The sequence below is a fragment of the Xenopus laevis genome, chromosome 6L, assembly GCF_017654675.1.
Source record: "Xenopus laevis strain J_2021 chromosome 6L, Xenopus_laevis_v10.1, whole genome shotgun sequence".
In the NCBI taxonomy this organism is placed as follows: domain Eukaryota; kingdom Metazoa; phylum Chordata; class Amphibia; order Anura; family Pipidae; genus Xenopus; species Xenopus laevis.
The window spans coordinates 75,864,332-75,886,997 of record NC_054381.1 but is presented as its reverse complement, the minus strand read 5'-3'; the positions used below and the strand labels follow the sequence as shown (position 1 = coordinate 75,886,997).

The following is a 22,666-nucleotide window of genomic DNA, read 5'->3' as shown; positions in this document are numbered from 1 at the left end:
AGGTGGAGCTTCCTTAGATCTTAAAGCTTGCCCAGCTAAACCTTCAAAATGGATCCTGGACATGACCTGGCTTAACATTGTAGAGTTAAGTAAACTGAGGCAATTTTCTGACATACTTGAACAGGTAAGTAGACAGTACACATACTTTGTGCTGTGCATTGACTATTTTGTCTTTTATCATGCACTAAACGTCTATGTCTATAACAGCATAACACATGGGGGATTAAAATGTATTTGCTTTATACAAACAGAAAAAAAGGAAGATAGTCCGCATCTAAGTATGATCAGTAGTTTGTCTATTCATCCATTGGTCTCATATGAGAGCACTTTTCTGCATAAAGTGTACAAGCAGAGACAGAAGGTGTTGCCAATTTTTTTTCTCAATAATATATGCACAAGGACCCTTTCTTGGTTACCCACTCCAAAATATATTAGACCATAAGTTCTGTTCACCATGATATTATTATACTTTATTTATACAACACTGATTTTTTTACACTGTACCATTACACAAATTAATGTGTTAGTTACATCAAATGCTGCTCCAGATGAGTTTATAATCTAATTTCCCTACCACAACATGAAAGTCTGAAAGAGACCTTGTTAAAAGAAAAAACAGTAAAAGATGATTTGGAACGTATTCCTTTTGTTTGCATGAGAAAAGTAATGTACTTTAGAAATATATCTTTGAAGAAAAAAAATGATCCTATGTATGACTATTTTACTCATAGCGACCTAAAAACTAACTTAAATACTCTTTGTGTGTATGTGTATATATATATATATATATATATATATATATATATATATATATAAACACTACACACCCTACTGTCATTTAAGGATATTGGAAGTAAATATTCTATCAAATATAGACTTGGGGAATACTAAAGGATTTCTAGCAATATTTGCCCTATTTATTAAAACTTTATACAGTACCTATTTAAGTACTTTTTTCCCCAATGCAAATTGCTTTCTGTTCTAATGGGCGAAGGTGCTCAATGCTTTGAAAAATGAAGCTGAAAATGAATTGCTAAAAAATTGCTCCAAAGCTAAAGAGCAGTTAATATTACCACTTGTTAATAGTTGCACCTGAGATAGGAGGTTTCCTCAATATCTTGTACACGAATACATCTAAATAAGTAGTGGTGTAACTCCTTGGGGTGCCGCGGGTAGGCCCCCCAAAGTAAACATGCACTCTACAAGGAAGTCTGCAGGTAAGAGCATGCATGCAACATGTCTTGGGGGGGGGGGGCAGTTGTGCCACTATCAAAAAGTTTGCTATGGATGTTATTCGCCTTTTGCATCCTATAGCTGTGTGACTTCAAATTTGTGCCAGTTATTGAAAGGCACCCATAATATTTTTTAACCATTTAAAAATAAGGCCTCAACAAACTTTGAGACAACTGTGGAATTTCACTCTGGCTCTGCAGTTTCACTCTGATAAATATGCCCCATAGTATTACAAATATTTTGTTTATATTTGCAGTGTTTGCATTTCCCTTGTTAGTTACAGAGTTACTAACAGAGTTTTTTATTCCTCAAATGAACTCAGCATGCCAATGGTTTCTAATTTAAGAAAAAACTCGAATGGGAAAAAAACATTCTCGATCAATTCGAGTTTTCTGCTAAAAAAAAAAACTTGAAGTTTTAGAAGGTGCATTCTCAGATTCAAGCTATTTCCAGGGTTGGGGTATAATAAATCATGAAAAAAATGTCTTAACCTGAAATCGATTTTTGACTCCAAAATAACATTGAAAACTTAATAAATCTGCCTCTTAATGTATGTATGGAGATTGCATATTTTTATATAGTTAAGTGTAATTTAAACTTTGGTCAGTAGGTGACAGCAACCACTAAGTCTGATCACACAAAGGTACCCCCTGAGAAGTTTCTAAAGTAAGATAGATAAGAGGCCTGTAATATATTTAAGGGGGTGTGCAGGGAAGAGCCTTTTTGTCTTTGGTAACAGTAAAGACCCTATAGACCTACACAAGCCAGGGGTATTGTGTGAAGATGTACTGCTATAGCATTAAATACATCACATACTACATACATCTAAACCAGGAGCGCCCATACTTTACTAATGCAAGGTCTACTTTTAGTGCTGTTGTCCCATTATGATCTACATCCATAAAAGCATTGTTAGCATTCTGTTCCATGGATTATTACTTAAATACAGTATTGATTTGTGAGAAAATGTATATTGCTATTTTTAGCATACAACCATTTCTTATGTAACTTTAACATAATAAATATCTGAATGAAAAGCATGAAACAGGAGGATGATTTAGACAAGCTGTTTGTTGACATTGTCTTGAGATCTACTTACCACCAGCTAAAGGTCTACCTGGTAGATCCCGATCTACCTTTTGGGCACCCCTGATCTAAACCATCCATTAGTCATTTATTTGAGGGATTTTATATAGTTATTTAATTTTTTTAAATGTTTGCTCTACGGAGGAAAAATTATGTATTTTTTTTAGTGCCTAATTATGGGCATTGTATTTTCTAAGTATATTTTACATTGCTAGAAAAAAATATCCTATCAATTTATTTCAGATTTCTAGAAATGAAAAACAATGGAAATTGTGGTTTGATAAAGAATGTCCAGAGGAGGAGGTTGTTCCTAGCGGGTATGATCAAGCACTTGATTGTTTCAGACGCCTACTGCTGATTCGATCTTGGTGTCCAGACAGAACCATTGCTCAGGTAAATAATTGAAAAATGTTTTAGGGCTGAAATAGCTGTGTCAGTTATCTATAACTCTTAAAGGGGTTGTTCACTTTTAAGGTAACTTTTATTATGTTATAGAATGGCCAATTCTAATTAATGTTTCAATTGGTTCTCATTTGTTTTCTAGTTATTTGCCTTTTTCTTCTGACTCTTTGCAGATTTCAGATGGGCGTCGCTAACCCTTTCTAAAAAGCAAATGCTCTGTAAGGCTATAAATGTATTGTTACTTTTTAATACTGATCCTTCTATTCAGCCCCTCTCCTATTCATATTCCAGTCTCTTATTCAAATCACTGCATGGTTGCTAGGGTAATTTGGACCCTAGTTACCAGATTGCTTAAAATGCAAATTGAGGTGCTGAATAAAAAGATAAATAACTTAAAAACCACAAATAAAAAATTAAAACAAATGGCAAATTGTCTCAGGATATCACTCTCTACATCTTACTAAAAGTTATCTCAAAGGTGAACATCTCCTTTAACAATGCTCTCTAAATATTTGCACTCTGTTTTAGGCCAGAAAGTATATCATGGATTCAATGGGTAACAAATATGCAGAAGGAGTTGTCTTGGATTTGGAAAAAACCTGGGAAGAATCTAATCCAAGAACCCCACTTATCTGCTTTCTTTCAATGGGATCTGACCCAACAGATTCTATAATTGCCCTTGGGAAAAGGCAGAAAATTGAGACACGTTATGTTTCCATGGGACAGGGTCAAGAGATCCATGCTCGGAAACTTTTGCAACAAACAATGGCCAATGTAAGTCAATAAATATATTGATCAATCAAGTAAATGTATTATAATAAATACAGTTAAAATTGTCAATAGGACATCTGTTTTGCAGAAATCATGTATTGTATTTGAGCATAGGGCCTTAATGTTATCATGTTTTATTTAATAAAGTTCATTGAATACACAAAACCATTTCTCTAAACTAGGGATGCACCGAATCCACTATTTGGGATTCAGCCGAATCCCCTAATCCTTGGTGAAAGATTCGGCCAAATACTGAAGCGAATCCAAATCCTAATTTGCATATGCAAATTAGGGGCAGGAAAGGAAAAAGTGGAAAAATTTCTTCTTTTGTGACGAAAAGTCATGTGATTTCCCTACCGCCCCTAACTTACATATGCAAATTTGGTTCAGCCAGGCACAAGGATTCAGCCAAATCTGAATCCTGCTGAAAAAGGCCAAATATTGGCCAAACCGAATCCTGGAATTGGTGCATCCCTACTCTAAACAGTGATTGTTATTGGACTTTAAGTGATACTGACATTAAAAAATTACTTTTCAAAATCTTAATGTACATTAAAGCTGCCTATATGTCATGCTGATCATTTTTCGCTGATAGGTCTGCCTTTGGAAGCAAATGTTACTTGAAATTCCTAAAAATGTTATAATCTCTGTTAAAAATAATGAAGTCACTGTTTTCTCAATTCTTTTAAGGGAGGTTGGGCTCTCCTGCAGAACTGCCACCTAGGCCTAGACTTTCTAGATGAGTTGATGGACACTATCATAGAGACTGATAATGTACACGAATCCTTCCGCTTATGGATGACCACTGAAGTTCACAGGCAATTCCCCATCACACTTCTGCAAATGTCCATCAAGTTTACAAATGAACCTCCTCAAGGTCTTAAAGCTGGTCTCAAAAGAACATATGGTGGTAGGTCTTGTTTTCTGTTTATTCTCACATTGTTATGCAATTTTATTTGCCCAGATTCGGTTTGGAATTCAGACAAATCCCTCATAAAAGATTTGGAATTTGGAGAAATCTCAAAATGGTGAATTTGGATTGGGTGCATCCCTAGGCATTAACAGCAATAACACCATTAAGCAATGCAAAAATGTTGTGTTTTTTTCTGTACTTTTCATAGATTTTGCCTTTCTCTCCCCACAGGGGTAAGCCAAGATCTACTTGATGTAAGTAACTTGGCACAGTGGAAGCCTATGCTGTATGCAGTTGGATTCTTGCACTCAACAGTTCAGGAGAGACGCAAGTTTGGTCCATTGGGGTGGAATATCCCATATGAGTTTAATCAGGCTGATTTTAATGCTACTGTACAGTTTATACAGAATCACCTTGATGACATGGATATTAAAAAGGTAGATACTGCTATAAGAAGTATTGATGTATCTACTTACACTTGCTGATACACAAAAGACATTATAGGGATATTTAGTTTTCTCAAGAACTAAGAAATAAAAAATGTGTGAAATACAGCCAATTCAAATTCAATTTACAGGTTCTGAAACTATGCAATTATGTCTGATCCTTGCAGGCACTACTGTCCAACGTATTACATGCAGGGCCACCATCAGAAATCACAGGGCCCCATACGACAATTTCCTGGGCCCCTGGGTTGCACCCAACTGCAAGGCCCACCCCCCACCACACAGTAAAAAAACAACAACAAAAAAACATTGGTGGCTAGGGTCTGCACAGGCCCCCCCTAAAAAAAAAACATTTGTGTTCAGGGCCCCCCATAAAAAATATTGGTGGCTAGTACCTTACACGTACCAGTACCCCTGTAAAAATGTAAAAAATATTGCCCCCACAGAAGTTTAAAAAAAATGGTGCCCCTGCCATTTTGCACTTACTTCATTAGCCTTGCCCACCTGCTGTCAGGGGGGCCTGGCTAATCAAGTAAGTGCGGCTCTGCCAGGCCCCCCTTACCCTCCAGGCCCGGTACAACTCTTCCCCCCTCCTCCGCCCCCTCCCTGATGACAGCCCTGATTACATGTAGTGGGCCAATTAATTTTCATACATCATTTTTGAGGGCCTGATTATATTAAAAATGATGATGTCGTACAATAAAGTCTATGGAGTCCTAGAGAAGACTGTGGACCATAAAAATCCTGTGGAGGGCCCCATCCGGACTGCAGGCTTCTCTGGCTTCCTCGGACTGCTGCTTCCTCTGCTGGATAAGGCAGCTACTGGCATTGGTCCACCACTTTGTGGCTGCATATATTCCATGTAAATGTAATAATGCTGATCTACTATGCGAAAACAAACAAATATTCCAGCGGAAAAATATGCTTTACCCTTTCAGGATACTTAAAGGGTAGCGAAGATTTCTGCATTGCATAGATCTCCATGAACTCAGAAATTGTTGGCAATGCTAAAAATACTCCCCATTTACTGGTAGATATCTGTATAGCACAGAAGATAAAATAAATTGAACTAGACCCCACAACTTGTAATGATATCACTGAATTGGAGAAACAGTAGATATCCAAAAGCAGTTGCTGGGGTGCTGGCTGTTTCTGAAGGCACAATTACCTGAGATGACTGCCTTAACACCTTTATTACAATAAAAAAATACAATTATTGTTTCAAGAATAATATTGACAATGGTAGAATTAATTATTTCCAATGTACACATTGTGATAAAAACTGCACCAAAAAATCATAACATAATCCCTTTTAGTTTTGCCTTCAGTTTGGGTTGCAAAATGCTTTCATGAAAACAAACTAAGAAAATACTTTATACACAATATAACAAACGATTTTATGTAATGATAAATATGCATGTAGTGAAATATACAAACAATTTGCTAAAGAAAACTGTCAAATATACAATAAACAAATAACTGATAATATAACAATCAGAAAGATCATGCAATTTACAACAAAATACCTTACAGCTTCATAAATATGCCCCTATATGTTTAGCAGGAAAGCAGGCAGTAATTGCCTTGCAAGTTTTCTATCTGGGTTGTTTTTCTGACCCATTAGGAATGTGTTCCTCTTTTCAGTCTACAGGAGATATACCTTTTATAGCCCCAAGCCTGGTTCTGGTGTTTGTAAAACTCTGCCCTTTGCTAGCTATTTAATTGATTAATTGATTAATTAGGCTCTGGTTTTCCCAATCAGCTACATATAAATTCAGACCCAGTATTGGGGATGGCACTCGTGTCTGGGGCATGGCACGAGTGCTAAAATTTCACAAGTGCTTAGAAATGACAGTTAAACAAGGCAGTTGGACAAGGCAAAAGGAACCAGATTCCCCTGCAATCAACAGTGAACCATCTGGGTTAAGAAGAAAACAAATTTGTTTGTACCTGCTAGTTTGTAATTTCTTACTCCAAACATGCTTTATCCTGCATTTCTCCTCCTTTCACTCTCATGCTTCATAAAACATTTTTCACTACCTCCTCCAGCAAATCCCAGTTCTATACAAATCTCAGCCTCTCTACTCTCCTCTCCTTCCCTCTCCACACATGAAGTTTATAAAGTACTCTGTCTAGCTATTCCACAAAACTCCTCCTTTTCATACAAACCAAGAACTTATAAATCCCACTCTCACTTAGTCTATCTTTCCTTTCTATTGCTGGCAGCTGGGGACATTTCCCCAAACCCTGGCCCTTACCCCATCCCAGTTATATCACGGCCACGAGCTCCTTCTCTCCGGAGCAAATTCCAACAGTACAGAACACTTACTCATATACCCAAAAACCCAGTTAATCTTTCATGTGCTCTCTGGAATGCCAGATCTGTCTGCAACAAACTCACCGCTATACACGACCATTTCATTGCAAATTCCTTTAACCTACTTGCGCTTACTGAAACCTGGCTTTCTCCTACTGACACTGCCTCACCTGCTGCTCTGTCCTATGGGGGCCTACACCTTACTCATACTCCCAGACCTGGTAACAGACCTGGAGCTGGGGTAGGTTTGCTTCTCTCTCTCCCCACTGTACTTTTAAAGTTCTTCCACCTGTTCCCTCTTTATCATTCTCCTCATTTGAGGCTCACTGCATTAGGCTCTTTTCTCCTGTTTCACTCTGCATTGCAGTTATATATCGACCACCAGGACCAACTGCACAATTTCTGGACAACTTTGCTGCTTGGCTTCCTTACTTTCTTTCATCTAACATCCCATCCATCATATTAGGTTACTTTAATATACCCGTTAACAACATTAACAACTCTTCTGTCTCTAAACTTCTTTCACTAACCTCCTCCCTAGGCTTATCTTTGTGCTCAGACTCCCCCTCTCACTCCAATGGTAATGCTCTGGATCTCATATTTACCAGACTCTGTTCAACCTCCAATTTTACTAACTCCCCATTTCCCCTCTCTGATCACAATATGCTCACATTTCAACTCTCACTAACTCCCACCTCACCCCCTGCTATTCCCCAAACACGTACTTACCGTGACCTGCAAGCTGTAGACGTGTCACATCTTTCTTCTTCCTTTGACTCTCTTCACTCTAATATCTCAGCCATCTCATGTCCTAATGTGGCTACCTCTGTCTACTATAGTACTCTCACCACTGCCCTAAATGAGCTTGCTCCTATAAAAACTAAACGTTCTTGACCCAAACCACTTCAACCTTGGCATACTGCTCATACAAAAGCGCTCCAAAGACATTCACGTGCACTTGAGCATCGCTGGCGCAAATCCCGTTCAGAATCAGACTTTTGGAGCTACAAATCTGCCCTGCGCTCCTTTAACACCAGCCTCTTCCAAGCCAAACAAACATACTTTACTTCACTCATTAACTCCCTTTCTAAAAAACCAGCACAACTTTTCTCCACCTTTAACACTCTCTTTTCCCCTTCTCCACCCCCTCCATGCACATCTGTCTCTGCTCAAGATATTGCTGAGCACTTCAAAAACAAAATTGACACTATCCGAAGGGACATTACACTACTCAACCCCCCTAGACTTCCACCACCCTCCCTCCACACTCCCCAGTCTCTCCTGTGCTCCTTCACCCCTGTCACTGATGAGGAAGTCTCAAAGCTTCTGGCCTCTTCTCACCTTACCACCTGCCCGCTTGATCCAATTCCCTCAAAACTTCTCCGCAATACCAATCCTTGTCTAATCAAAGCCTTAACTCACCTATTTAATCTTTCGCTCTCAACTGGACTGTTTCCTTCTCAACTAAAACATGCTCTTGTCACCCCCATTCTGAAAAAACCCTCTCTTGATCCCTCCAATCTTGACAACCTCCAACCTATCTCTCTGCTACCTTTCATCTCTAAACTACTTGAGCGCCTAGTCTACAACCGACTTACCTCATTCCTCTCTGACAATAACCTGCTGGACCCACTACAATCTGGATTTAAGCCACAACACTCCACGGAAACTGCCCTGACTCGACTTACTAATGACCTCTTAACCGCTAAAGCCAACAATCATTTCTCACTACTAATACTGCTTGATCTCTCAGCCGCATTTGACACTGTAGATCACCCTCTCCTCCTCCAGTCCCTCCAGTCGCTTGGCCTTCGTGACTCAGCCCTGTCCTGGTTCTCTTCTTACATCACCAATCGTTCCTTCAGTGTCTCCTACAATGGAGTATCATCTTCTCCCCTACCTCTTTCTGTTGGAGTTCCTCAAGGCTCTGTCCTGGGACCATTACTATTCTCCCTCTATACTTCCTCCCTTGGCAAATTAATAAATTCGTATGGTTTTCACTACCACCTCTATGCTGACGATACTCAGATCTATCTCTCATCTCGTGATCTCAACCCAGAACTCTTAACTCGCGTCTCCTCCTGCCTGTCCGCTATCTCTACCTGGATGTCGCAACACTACCTTAAATTAAACCTCTCTAAAACTGAAATGGTTCTCTTTCCTCCAACTAACACCAGTAGCATCCCCGAAGTATCCATCATAGTTAACAATTCCACTATCACCCCCTCTCCCCAGGCCCGGTGCCTTGGGGTTATCCTAGATTCTGCCCTGTCATTCACTCCTCATATCCAGTCACTTATTAAATCATGTCACTTCCACCTAAGGAACATATCCAAAATACGATCATTTATCACCCAAGACGCTGCCAAAATTCTTATTCACTCTCTCATCATATCGCGTCTAGACTACTGTAACTCTCTTTTAATTGGCCTCCCCCTCCAGAGACTGTCACCTCTCCAGTCCATAATGAACACTGCTGCGAGGCTCATACACCTCAGCAACCGCTCCTCCTCTGCCTCGCCATTCTGTCAATCCCTGCACTGGCTTCCGTTATCTTTCAGAATCAAATTCAAATTAATGACACTGACTTTCAAAGCACTTCATAACTCTGCCCCACCCTACATCTCTGAACTCATCTCTATATACTCACCCACTCGCTTACTACGCTCCTCTACTGACCTGCTACTCAACTCTTCTCTCATTACCTCCTCACATGCTCGCATTCAAGACTTTGCAAGACTTTGCAAGGGCTGCACCCCTCCTCTGGAACGTTCTTCCACAGTTTGTCCGACTTTCTCCCAACCTTTCTGCTTTCACGAAATCTCTGAAAACGCACTTCTTTCGAGAAGCCTACCCTCACTCTGCTTAACTACCAAACGCAACACCACATACAATACCACATTTCTCACCCACTCAATTCGATCTTGCCCACTCCCACACCTTGTGTATTACCCCTTCCCTTTAGACTGTATGCCTATGCATAGGGCCTTCCTCACCTTTTTGTACCTGTATTGATTGTAATGTTTGTTACTCCATATATTTTATATATGTAATTCATGTGATGTAGTTGTATAATCACATTTACTTTACAGTGCTACGCAATATGTCGGCGCTATATAAATACATAATAATAATAATAATAATACCTTCTCCCAAGTTTGATCTCCACATATGGATATACCAGGAAATGCAGGAAATATAAGTTTAATAGAAATGTACTACATAAAAAAATGTTTTAATTAATCTTTATTGTTATTTTTCTTGCTTCATTGCATTGCAACTTAATAAAATAAAGAAACTTTAGCAGCATCAGCTCAGTTCTGACAGTACAGTTATGATAGAACAAGCTCAAGGCACATATTATACAATCCAGCAGTTCAAATTCCATTCTGTAAGCCTTTGCATCAAGTCACTAATGCCAGGACAACTGAGATGCTAACTTTCAAACCAAACAAAGTAACTTAATACCCTTGACATAAAACATTTTAATTAAGCTCTAGATGCCTGCTTCATGTAGTGTGTTTTCTATTTTTACATTTTCTTAATAATTGGATTTATAGTATGTGCTTTGTGTAAAGCCAGATATGTTCTTTTATACTTTCAGGGTGTGTCCTGGACAACAGTACGTTATATGATTGGTGAAATCCAGTATGGTGGAAGAGTAACTGATGACTATGACAAACGGCTGCTAAACACATTTGCCAAAGTTTGGTTCAGTGAAACTATGTTTACCCAAGAATTCTGTTTTTACAAAGGCTACAATATTCCTAAATGTAGTACAGCTGACCAGTATCTTCAATATATACAGGTGAATATAATCTGCATTAACAGTAGATACAATCCCTGTGTGCTTTGGTTTCGAATTTATGTTATCTTTGTGACTCTACATTTTATTTGATTCGTATTTAGGGCTTACCTACATATGACACTCCAGAGGTATTTGGCTTACATCCCAATGCTGATATAACATATCAAAGTAAACTGGCAAAAGATGTTTTGGATACAATCCTTAATATTCAACCCAAGGATAGCTCAGGTGGAGGAGGTGAGACACGGGAGGCAGTTGTTGCACGATTGGCAGAGGATATGTTGGACAAATTGCCTGCAGATTACATTCCCTTTGAAGTGAGTAAATGGTTAACATTTAAGGCATGTTTTTATTTTACATAAATTATTGAATTTCTGCATTTTAGGTAGGTTTCATATTCACAAATATAACGAAGCATGAGTTTAATTGATTTTCTGATTCCAATGATTATTCTCAAATAATTTCATAGTTTTTTCAAGTTCTACACAGAAGTTATAGTGCCCTATTGATTAATAATAACTAAACTTCAGCTTTAAGAGGCAATATTTCCTTGTTTAAAATTACAAAGATATTATTCTCACTCAGTTGGTCACACCATTAGTCCTCATTCTCTTCTCACTAATGCCAAAAAAAGTACCCTACAAAATTTGGAAGCTCTCTTGTCCTCTCCTTCCTCTGCAGTTTTTGCTTCTTTCAAACATCTAGCTTCTTAGTCAAGTTTCCTTAGCTGCCTTCTTATAGTACCATTCACTTCTCAAATGCACCACATATCTACATTCATTAATAAACACCCATTAGGAAATGTCCCCATATCTCTTTGTAAGCAATATCTCTCCACTAAACCTTGTCAATTGCTTCTTCTTTTAAATATTTTCCACCACTCTTTCCTTCCATTCACTCTATTTCCCATTACCACTGCTTTTCATGTTACTTTGCCAACTTTAATTTTTCTTGCATATTAAACAGTATCAAGTATCAATTGCTTCCTTTTAAATTTCTCTATTTGTCTGCTTGGGGGACACAAAAACAATGGGGATACAGGAACAATAGGGTATAGCTGGTCCCACTAGGAGGCAGGACATAATCAAAAGAAAAAAATGCTGGCTCCTCTTCTGCTGGCTATACCACCCCCGCCCCCCCGGTTGGTGGAGCCCAGCTCAGTTTTTGTGTTAGGACATGCTACAATGGTAGTATTATTTTCTGACAGATGGGGATACACAGTCACCTACACTGAGTAGTGTGCCTAAATTGTTATCTCCCAGCGTGGGATAAAAGTCCTTCGTAGTCTTTCAGGTGCCACTAGCTGTTGGCTACCTGTTGGGCAGCCCAGTTAGCCACAGGGATACCAAAACTAGCCCTATCCCTATACAAGCTTCTGTCACGGCTAGAGAACCCAAAGACAAAAGCCACTAAACGAAGGGCCCCTTTTCCCTCAGAGGTAGAGAGTGATAGTAACTCTAGCAACCCCTCTCCGTGTCCTCTAGAATCAGAGGACCTTATCACTGTCAGGAAAGGGCCTTGAAATTAGTGATGGACGAATTTGGGGTGTTTCGCCAGAAAATGTTACAATTTCCTGCGAAATACGCGAAACACCGAAAATTTCCCGAAACAGCGCCGGCGTCTCGTTTTTGACACTGACGAAAATGCGTCAGCATCCATTTTTTTTGACGCCATCGAATTTTCAAGGCAGTTTTGCAAATTTATTCGCCCGCGCGCGAATCTCGGGAATTTGCAGTGAATTTGCACCTGCTGAATAAATTTGCCCATTACTACTTCAAATCCCATATTTTGTATTGGATCAAACAAAAAACTCCAATCCAAACTGTCAAACAAAAAACTCCAATCCAAACGGTCAAACACTTTCTCTGCGTCCAAATGGAGTATGACCAATCGGTCACCTTTAACGTCTCCAAGCTTCAACAGCTTGGGTGCTACATCAACCTGACAAAGTCCTCTCTCCCAGTCAATAGATGGTGCAGTTCAACATGCTGGCTCAAAAAATCTCTCTCACAGGAGAAGATTTTACACCTACAGACATTGGTCAACTCTCTTCTAGCGAGACAGAAACATACAATCAGGTACTGTTTGAAAGTACTGGGGTTTATGGTCTTGACCATAGACGCAATTCCCTTCACCCAACATTACCTCCGTGAACTCCAGTGGGACATACTCAAGTCATTGAAAAGAAAATCTCTACTCCAAGTACTCCAACTATCGAGAAGGACACAAGCACCCCTCTCCGGGTAGTTGCAGATGTCCTACCTATCCATAGGCAGAGTTTACTCACAACAGATGCAAGCCTCTTCGGTTGGGGGGCAGTCCTGGAAGGGCACTCAGATCAGGGTAAATAGGACCAGCAAGAAAATCGACTTCCAATCCTTGAGAATCGAGCAATCCGCCTGGGGTTGTGAACCTGGCAACAAGAACTGTACGGACAGGCTGTAAAGATTCAGATCAGACAACTCTATGGCAACTCTATTTCATACATAAACCATTAAAGGAATTGTTCAGTGTAAAAATAAAAACTGGGTAAATAGATAGGCTGTGCAAAATAAAAAATATAGTTAGCCAAAAATGTAATGTATAAAGGCTGGAGTGATTTGATGTATAACATGTCAGAACACTACTTCCTGCTTTTCAGCTCTCTTGGTTTACACTGACTGGTTACCCTGGTTAGAGACTTGAGGGGGGCCACATGGGTCATATCTGTTGCTTTTGAATCTGAGCTGAATGCTGAGGGTCAATTACAAACTCACTGAACAGAAATGTACCATGTGGCCCCCCTTCAAGTCGCTGACTAACTCAGAGTTATAGAGCTGAAAAGCAGGAAGTTGGATTCTGGCTGTTATATTAGACATCTGTTCACTCCAGCCTTTATATATTACATTTTATGCTAACTAACTATATTAGAAACATTTTTTATTTTGCACAGCCTACCTATTTACACAGTTTTTATTTTCCTTTAAGGGGGCTCAAGGAGCAGATCAGCACAAAATGAAGTAAAACTCATATTTCAATGGGCAGAATCCTATCACACTCACCTATCAGCCATCTACTGTATATTCTGGGTCTGCTAAACTGGGAGGCAGACTTCCTCAGCCACCAAACACTGGACCCAAGTGAGTGGTCACTAAAAGAAGAGGTCTTCCAAGAGATAGTGGGATTGCCAGAGGTGCACCTCAGGCGACGCGTCAGAACCGGAAGGTCCCAGTCTTCTTCACCCACTGTCGGGACCCCCTAGCAATAGATGCAGATGTGTTCACAGCCACATGGAACTTTCGCCTCGCATACGCCTTACCTCCACTTCCACTTCTCCCAAGAACGATCAAGAAACTTCAAAGAAAGAAAATCACGCTTATCCTCATTGCACCCAGATGCAACCTGAATCACGGACCTTCTCAACCTCTCAATAGCAAACCCGTGGCCACTACCTCTGGTGCAGGTTCTCGTTCACCAATGCCCAATCCAGCATCCCAATGCAGCCAGACTCAACTTGACTACGTAACTCTTGAGCCCGAATCCTAAAGCGGAAGGGATTCTCCAATGCAGTAATACATACCATGTGGGCAGCCCACAAGCCTGTATTAGTGAAGGCATACCACAGCGTATGGTCCACATACCAGCAGCAGTGTCAACGACACACTGTGGATTTCGAGTCATTTTCAATTCCAAACCTGGAATTCCTTCAAAAGGGCCTTGCCATGGGGCTGTCTCTCGGATCTCTCAGGTCACAGATCTCAGCCCTATCCGTCTTTTCCAAAAACGGCTAGCAATCATCCTGGATGTTAACACATTTATACAAGGGGTGGCCCACGTCGCCCCCCTTTCCGAGCACCAATCTCCACATGGGATCTTTCCATTGTTTTGAGAGCACTACAACATGCCCCCTTTGAACCGAAGGCTTTGGACCGTATTCCTTTTTGCAATTGCATCAGCAAGGAGAGGTTTGGAGTTTTTGTGGCATCTGACACCCGCGTTGGAAGATTCTTCAAGCTGCAGTGGTGGATTCCAAATATGGCCTTTACTCTCACCCCAAATCAGGGGTTTGCTTTGGTATGTCCCCATTGTTCCTGTTTCCCCCAAGCAGAATGGAGAAAAGGAGATTTTGTGTATTCACAGTTAAATCTCTTTATCTCCAGTCTCTTGGGGGACACAGGACTTCCCTACCTGGATGGAGGCTCTCATAATCTCATAAGACATGGTCTGGCTAGGACCAAGAGTTTCTCTTGTTTGGAAGTTTTTTCCTGCTTTAAAAGTTTATAGTTACGTATTCTCATGTTCCTCTTTGGTACAAACTGAGCTGGGCTCTGCCAACCAGGAGTGGGGGGGGTATAGCCAGCAGAGGAGGAGCCAGCACTCTTTTTCTTTTGATTGTGTCCTTACTCCTAGTGGTACCAGCTATGCCCCATTGTTCTTGTGTCCCCCATTCTTCTTGTGTCCCCCAGAGACTGGAGAGAAAGAGATTTAACATTAAGGACCCAAAATCTCCTTATTTTCCAACACTCTTTCCTTCCCTAAACATGCTAATTCCTCCCCTAAACATTCTATGCATGCTATTACCAGTTACCACTGCTTTTCATAATCTAATCATGTTACTTATTATTACTGTGATTACTGACAATTTTTTTTGCCAGATCATTTTTATTGCATATTAAACAGTCAGATCATGGCCAATTCAGTTGTCACTCCAATAGCCAATATTTTTTGTCTTTTAAAGGTCAAAGAACAACTTAAAAAAATGGGATCATTCCAGCCTATGAATATATTTTTAAGGCAAGAAATTGACAGAATGCAGAATGTAATAGGTTTGGTTAGAACAACCTTAACAGACCTAAAACTTGCCATTGATGGTACCATTATAATGAGTGAAAACCTCAGAGATGCTTTGGATTGTATGTATGATGCCAGAGTTCCTGAGCGTTGGAATAAGGTAAATATTATTTGAAGACAACTTCATTAATTACTACAATTATGATAGTAACTTAGGTTGAAAAATGACAAATCCATCAAGTTCAACCTGAAACAAAATCCAAAGGTGTTGTAGCACACTGTTCATTTTAGTGAATGCAAAAAGTGATTTTATTGGCTCAATGTAGACTTCAAAAACATGGCAACGTTTCGTGCCACACAGGGCCCTTTAACAAGGCTTGATAAAGGGCCCTGTGTGGCCCGAAACATTGCCATATTTTTGAAGTCTACATTGAGCCAATAAAATCACTTTTTGCATTCACTAAAATGAACAGTGTGCTACAGCGCCTTTAGATTTTGTTGCCAATTTTCCGGACCCGGAGCAGGGGGTCTTGTGTGTAGGGATGGGCGAATTTGACCCGTTTCGTTTCGACAAAAATTTGCTGCCGATGCCCATTAAAGTCTATGGGCGTCAAAAAAATTGTCACGCAGCGAATTTTTTTCGTTGCGCGTCTTTTTATTTTGATGCACAATGCCATACAAGTCTATGGGCGTAAAAAGGTTAATTGAACAATAGGTGGAGCACCCTACTTCTGTGTGGCATAAAGTTCAACCTGTCATGTTTTACTTACAAGAAATGAAACACTCTACTCTACACTCGGAGGCCCATTTTATCAAAGGTCTAATTTCGAAATCATCAATTTTTTTTTAATTTTGAATATACTCACAATTCGACTGGGAAGTTATTTAAGGAAAATTAATTAATTAAATGGCTAATATTTGATGGAATGGTTTGTATTTGATTCGTACGAATTGAGTGAAACAAAACTTTTCATTTCCAAATGACTCAACTGACCTCTGCCATTGACTTGTTCATGAACTCTGCAGGTTTTAGGTGTCAAATATTCTAATTAGAACTGTTTCCTTTTTCGAAGTGTGATAAATCTCTCATTAGTATTTACATTCGAATAGGTGGATTAAAATTAAATTTCATTGTTGGAAGAATATCAGTTACATTGGAATCCTATTCCAAGTAGGGCCCAAGTGATGTTAGAGGAGGAATGGAGTGGTGTGGTGTAACTATACCTCTCAGCTGCTTAAATAAGGTATAAGGACACCAAGTTCTCAAACAGGAACAAAAGGTTTATTTGTAAAGACTACAGGGTTAATACTCACAAGCAGATCAGTGATGTAGATAGATAGCAGCAAAATTCAAAAATACAGAGCAAGGAATTGGCACCACTGTGGAGAAGATCTGGCAGGTAATGCACAGCTTTAAAAAACCACCAGCGCTCAATTTAACTCACGCTGTGGTGTTGACCAGCTGCTATAAACACCTTTGTGCCTGCGCTCAGTCGAACCCACATTCTGGAGTTGACCAGCTGCTATAAACGATGAAAAGCCAATATTTGTACACAAAGAGAAAGCAAAAAATTGCCAGTGCACTGTTTAGCTTTAAAAATAATTATTACAAAAAATAAGGTGTTAGTACCACACTTTGTCCAAGATATGTAAGCTCACATGCCATGTCAAGGCCCCTCATTGTACGTGAGTACTTTGCGATTTGTGAGCATTCTAAGTTTGTAGTGCATTTGAAATCAAGTCCACCAGCAACCAGTGTGGTGAGACCATTGTGCACTTACACTTAACTCAGGCGCTCTAGTGAGGAAGCAGGGAGCGTTTAAGCCCCAGCCAACACATATATACACCTGTGAATAATCACCTTCCTACACAATCTATTAGCATTTCAGGTTTGTAGTGCATTTAAAATCAACTCCCCCAGTAGACAATGCGGGGGAGTAATAAGACCACGGTGCACTTCCCCTTAACTCAGGGGCTATAGTGAAAAAGCAAAGAGCTTTTTAGCCCAACGGTGTGTATAGCAGCTGGTGAACGCCGCATTGTGAATTAGGCAGAGCACTGTGATTTTTTTTCTGTGTTTGTGTAGAAATTGGAGCCAAATATTGCCTATAGCTGCCATTTTGTCTTTAAAACAGGGAATTAGTTATAGATGTACAGTATGTTGATTGGCTGGGGCTAAAAAGCTTCTTGCTTATTTACTATAGCCCCTGAGTTAAGGGGTAGCGCACCATGGTATTATTACTCAATCACATTGTCTACTGGGGGACTACAAACTTAAAATGGTAATATATAGTGTAAGAAGATAATTATTCACAGGTGTAAATAATTAATTTTAAAGGGATTATTTTCTCTTTGTAAACAGACTACCAGCTGGTGGGCTGGATCCCCTCCAGTAGAAATGTTTAGAGATTAAATAAAAAGCCTGAATCCCTTTTTGGAAATTAAATCTTTTCCCAGAATCAAGTACACATCGTCATACAGATCAAGGTTTAAGTTTTTTTCTTTTACTGTGAAACACTTTTTTCATCTGTCAACTTCAGTTAATACTGTATAGTAGCATTTAGTTAACAAATGTTTTTTTGTTTTTGTTTTTTACCTTAGGCATCCTGGGCTTCTAGTACACTAGGGTTTTGGTTTAGTGAACTGCTGGAGAGGAACCGGCAGTTTTCGTCTTGGATTTTTGAAAGTAGACCAAACTGTTTCTGGATGACAGGATTTTTTAATCCCCAAGGATTTTTGACTGCAATGAGACAGGTAGAAAGTGAAGCAACAGTATACATTTTATGCTACATTTATTTGTTTATTACAAAACACTTTGCTTTCATTGTTTCTCTTACTAGGAAATAACCCGTGCTAACAAAGGGTGGGCATTAGACAGTGTAATGCTATGCAATGAAGTCACCAAATGGATGAAGGATGATATTACAGCACCACCATCCGAGGGTGTCTATGTTTATGGATTGTACCTTGATGGAGCTGGCTGGGACAGGCGAAATCTAAAGTTGATGGAATCAAAGCCAAAAGTATTATTTGAAATGATGCCTGTCATCAGAATATATGCAGATACTACAAGTAAGTAGAGTGAATGACAATGTTGACTGTATGCAGATTTCCTCTAAGCAGAACATTAGTTGTTAAATATTTTTCTTTAGACCTGTCTTTGTTTTTGAAGTAATGTGATGGAAAAATTTGAAATACAAGTGAAGACTGCATTTGGGTTGTGTAAACAGTTGTTGTAGTGCATTTAAACATTATAGGATAATAAAAAGAAGTAGGCTATAAATCCTAAAAAATGGGATTTATTACTAACAAAGAGCAAATTTCCATGCTGGTACAGAAACTGCATCATTGACAAATGTATCTGATTTTTTCCTGTAGAAGCACAATATTATGTTGCAAAAAGTTCCATACAGCTGTGCAATTATACTTATTCCCATACTGCTTTATCCACCTTGGAACACAGAACATGTTTTCATTATTGTGTTTTTCCTTTAACATTAAAAAGAAGAGCAGCACATACATAGTCTGACTTGCTTCCAAATTTAGGCTCAATGTGCTACATGTCACAGCTTCCTTTGCAGTAATCTTTTCAGATGTCGTTGGCAACAAAAACTGTACTAAGCAGCAAAAGCAATGGGTGAATGGCATAAAACACAATGTGCGAGTACAGTGCTTGGACAACAAAAGGCATTCACGGAGATAGAAAGATATAAATGGTTTCCTGCTCCTTTTTTTCTTATGCTTTAGTGAATGATTTACACAGGCAAGCATTTTATGTGCTTGGCACTGAATAGAATTGGGAACAAAGGTGCATTATAAATTGAAGGCTGGATCCTTTCTGTAAGCCATTGCTTTTATTGTTTAATTTTTTATTCTTTTTTTTTTTTATGTTATAGTTGCAAAAGACAATGGATTCTACTCCTGTCCCATCTATAAGAAACCAGTGCGAAATGACTTGAATTATATTGCTACAGTTGATTTGAAAACTGTTCAATCTCCAGACCATTGGATTCTGCGCGGTGTGGCTTTATTGTGTGATGTCAAATAATTTACCAATCTTTTTTTTCCCAACTCAATACTTGTTAATATTTCTTGACAAGTAATTTTTTGCTGTACACTCAGCATTGCAAAGCTTGTGACATTTTTAAGATAACACTGTTATGATCCCTATTCTATTGTTTTAATTTATTATATACTTGCAAAATAAATATTTAAATACAATGATTTTTCTAGTTTGTTATAAGAAATGTGGTTGTGTTTACTCTACTTTCCCCTGGAGAAAGACTAAAAAAGGAAAATCATGAAAGCTGTAGGAAAATCTTAGCACATTTTTAACCACAGATATGATCTGTTTGGTAATAGTGCTGGGGCAGGGAAGGACATTGGAGTTGGCTCTCTTAGATGGGGTTCAATAGTATCTGTGTAAGATTTGATACAGTATATTGTTAATAATAACATTATTCACCCCTCTCATTAAGGTTACAGTTCTTTTGAGAATGCAGACAATCCACATTGATAAGTATTAACCGATAAATGTATATATTGAGTAATACATTAATAGATTGTTACAAATACTATAGATGATTAAACTAAAGCAATATTTACATTTTTTACAATTAAGGCCGACTATAGACAAGGAGATTAGTAGAAATATCTACTCATGTCTCAACAAACATATTTTAACAATGAAGTTAATCAAAGCAAGACTCAGAGACAATTTACAGTTTGTTTTGAGTGCCTATATACACTGTGGGGATTAAAGAGAGGATATGAAGTTTAGTGGCAATGGCGAATGTTTATTAGTTGAATACTTCAAAACAAGTACCCCCTTTCTATTCCTATATTGACTCTATTCCTGACCATACTATTTTGGCCAGAAAGTAGATAATTTAAGACCTGAATGAAATGAAATTTCCAGATTCACAGCTGAGAAATTTGCTGGTGCGTGATTATCCTAACGTTTTTGTAAATGGGCAGATCTCATGCTGCATCTTTGTCATTCCATGTATAGGCAGAAAATTATCTTCTAAGTCTATAATGAAACTATACTATACAATATCTGCATGTTGGTGTACTGTTTGACATTTTGCTACAGGATACCCGTACTGAAAGGTATAGATGTTCATCTATTTTTTTTTTTCAGTTAACACTTTATTACAGTTTATTACAGTTTTTCCAACTGAAACCCCAGCTAACACACTGGTTACTATTCAATTAAGATTCAGATTAATATTCAGAACCTGAACCTTACCTGCCCCCTATCCCACAAACAGTTAAAGTACAAGCTTGATTGGGGAAGAGACAGTTACCCCTACTCCTCAGCCGCGCCACCAGATTTAGGAACTGGGGAGGTGAGTTGCATATAGACACCACCCAAAGGCTGCTGCCTTAGACACGTGTCACAGGTACTGTACCTATATAGAATATAGAAATTATTATAAGATTCTTAAATGTCTGTGTTATTATGTACTGTAAAACAGTATGCAGTGCCTTCATAAAGAAACATGATGGTAGGTTCTGAGTAGTTTTGTCACCCAAAAATATGACTGATAATGTGTGAGTAAAATTATCATATCACAGCTGCTCACCACCAGCAGAAAAGCTGGTCCTGTGTGATTTCTCTACCACAGCAGGTGAAGAAATAAGAAGACTTTATTACCGGGGAATAAACATGACACCCAAAGGCCGGCATATTAATAAAAGCTGGCTTTCTGTGCTGGCATTTTTTTAAATGTTGCAATCGTGTTGACAACTGTTTAAAAAGATGCACGCACAGTAAAAATCTCATCACTAGTAATTTCAGTGATCCATTAAACATACCTAAGTGTACTTAAAAAATAGATGCACTCAACTAGACAAGCAGCATCAGTTTAAAACAGTAATCTTTGTTGGAACATAACTAAATGTTTGCAGGGGTCCAGTTGTTTACATCTCTTTTTGAAGTAAATGTTGGACTTCTCATCAAGCTATGGCTTTCAGGCAATGGGAGTGAACTAATTTAACCCAAAGTGATAACATCTGGGGCATATGCACCTGGACCATATTTCATATCTGGTGTGTATGTATGGATTTTCTAAAATTGAACAAACATTTAACAAAGTAATTTTATCAAAGTTCCAGGTCTAGAAAGTGTACTAGCATGGGATAGGTTGCATTCCTTTCTTGCGAAAGACGGGTTAAATAATTGTATTACTTTGGTAAAACAATAGTAAATGATTCATTTAGAAATCTCATTGATATTTTGGAGTCAGTTTTCCTCCATGATCCTGTAGTCAGCTGGTATGTTGTTTGTGTTCGCCTGGATCACTTTGAAGAGTATTTTGAACAGTTAAACTAGATATAATTAGGCCTTGTTTCACACAAAATGATCAGCTTGAAGAGTATTTTGAATGGTTAAACTCAATAGATTTAGGCCTCTTTTTATGCACAACTTCTTTGACTAGGTTACATCATCCTACACTGACCAGATTTGCAAAACTAATATCCAGTGGGTAGGCTGTGACACACGTTTTCAGCTCCTGTTACACATTTCATATAAAAAGAAAAGAAGAGGTATGACTTAAAGAAAAGCAAATATCTATTCAAGGGATAAGCACTATACTTCACCTGTGTATGGGATGTTCTCCTGTAAGTAGCCTGAGGGAAGCCGCTGGTGCAATAAAATGTTGTTTTTCATTGTAGGCTGAATGGATTTTTATTTCACAAATCCTTTTTATGTAGCGTTATCTGTGGACATTGCATTTTTATTTACTTTTAATGTTCATTAGAACTGAGCTAAATAAAATGTTTTAACGTTCAGTAGGACTGAGCAAAATAAAATACATTTCAAATACATTACAATTATTATGGCAATGCATTATTCATCTTCAAAGTATTGTAATGTGTTTGTGTTGATGAGTTAATCAACTGCTAAATAAATA

The 22,666-nt window shown here is 38.7% G+C and overlaps 1 protein-coding gene across 3 annotated transcripts in view; it reads left to right on the top strand.

Annotated features, from left to right (window-relative positions):
- Positions 1-19,967, top strand: part of dnah5.L (dynein axonemal heavy chain 5 L homeolog) — a 236,480-nt gene extending 216,513 nt beyond the window's left edge. For all 3 annotated transcript variants that reach the window (XM_018267644.2, XM_018267645.2, XM_018267646.2), the window contains 11 exons: positions 3-124; positions 2,563-2,712; positions 3,250-3,495; positions 4,183-4,402; positions 4,637-4,842; positions 10,773-10,976; positions 11,078-11,293; positions 15,694-15,906; positions 18,348-18,500; positions 18,587-18,818; positions 19,643-19,967. In XM_018267644.2, coding sequence (XP_018123133.1) covers positions 3-124; positions 2,563-2,712; positions 3,250-3,495; positions 4,183-4,402; positions 4,637-4,842; positions 10,773-10,976; positions 11,078-11,293; positions 15,694-15,906; positions 18,348-18,500; positions 18,587-18,818; positions 19,643-19,794 — 2,114 coding nt within the window. In that variant the 3' untranslated portion in view covers positions 19,795-19,967. The remainder of the gene's footprint in view (positions 1-2; positions 125-2,562; positions 2,713-3,249; positions 3,496-4,182; positions 4,403-4,636; positions 4,843-10,772; positions 10,977-11,077; positions 11,294-15,693; positions 15,907-18,347; positions 18,501-18,586; positions 18,819-19,642) is intronic.
- The last annotated feature ends 2,699 nt before the right edge of the window (positions 19,968-22,666 follow it).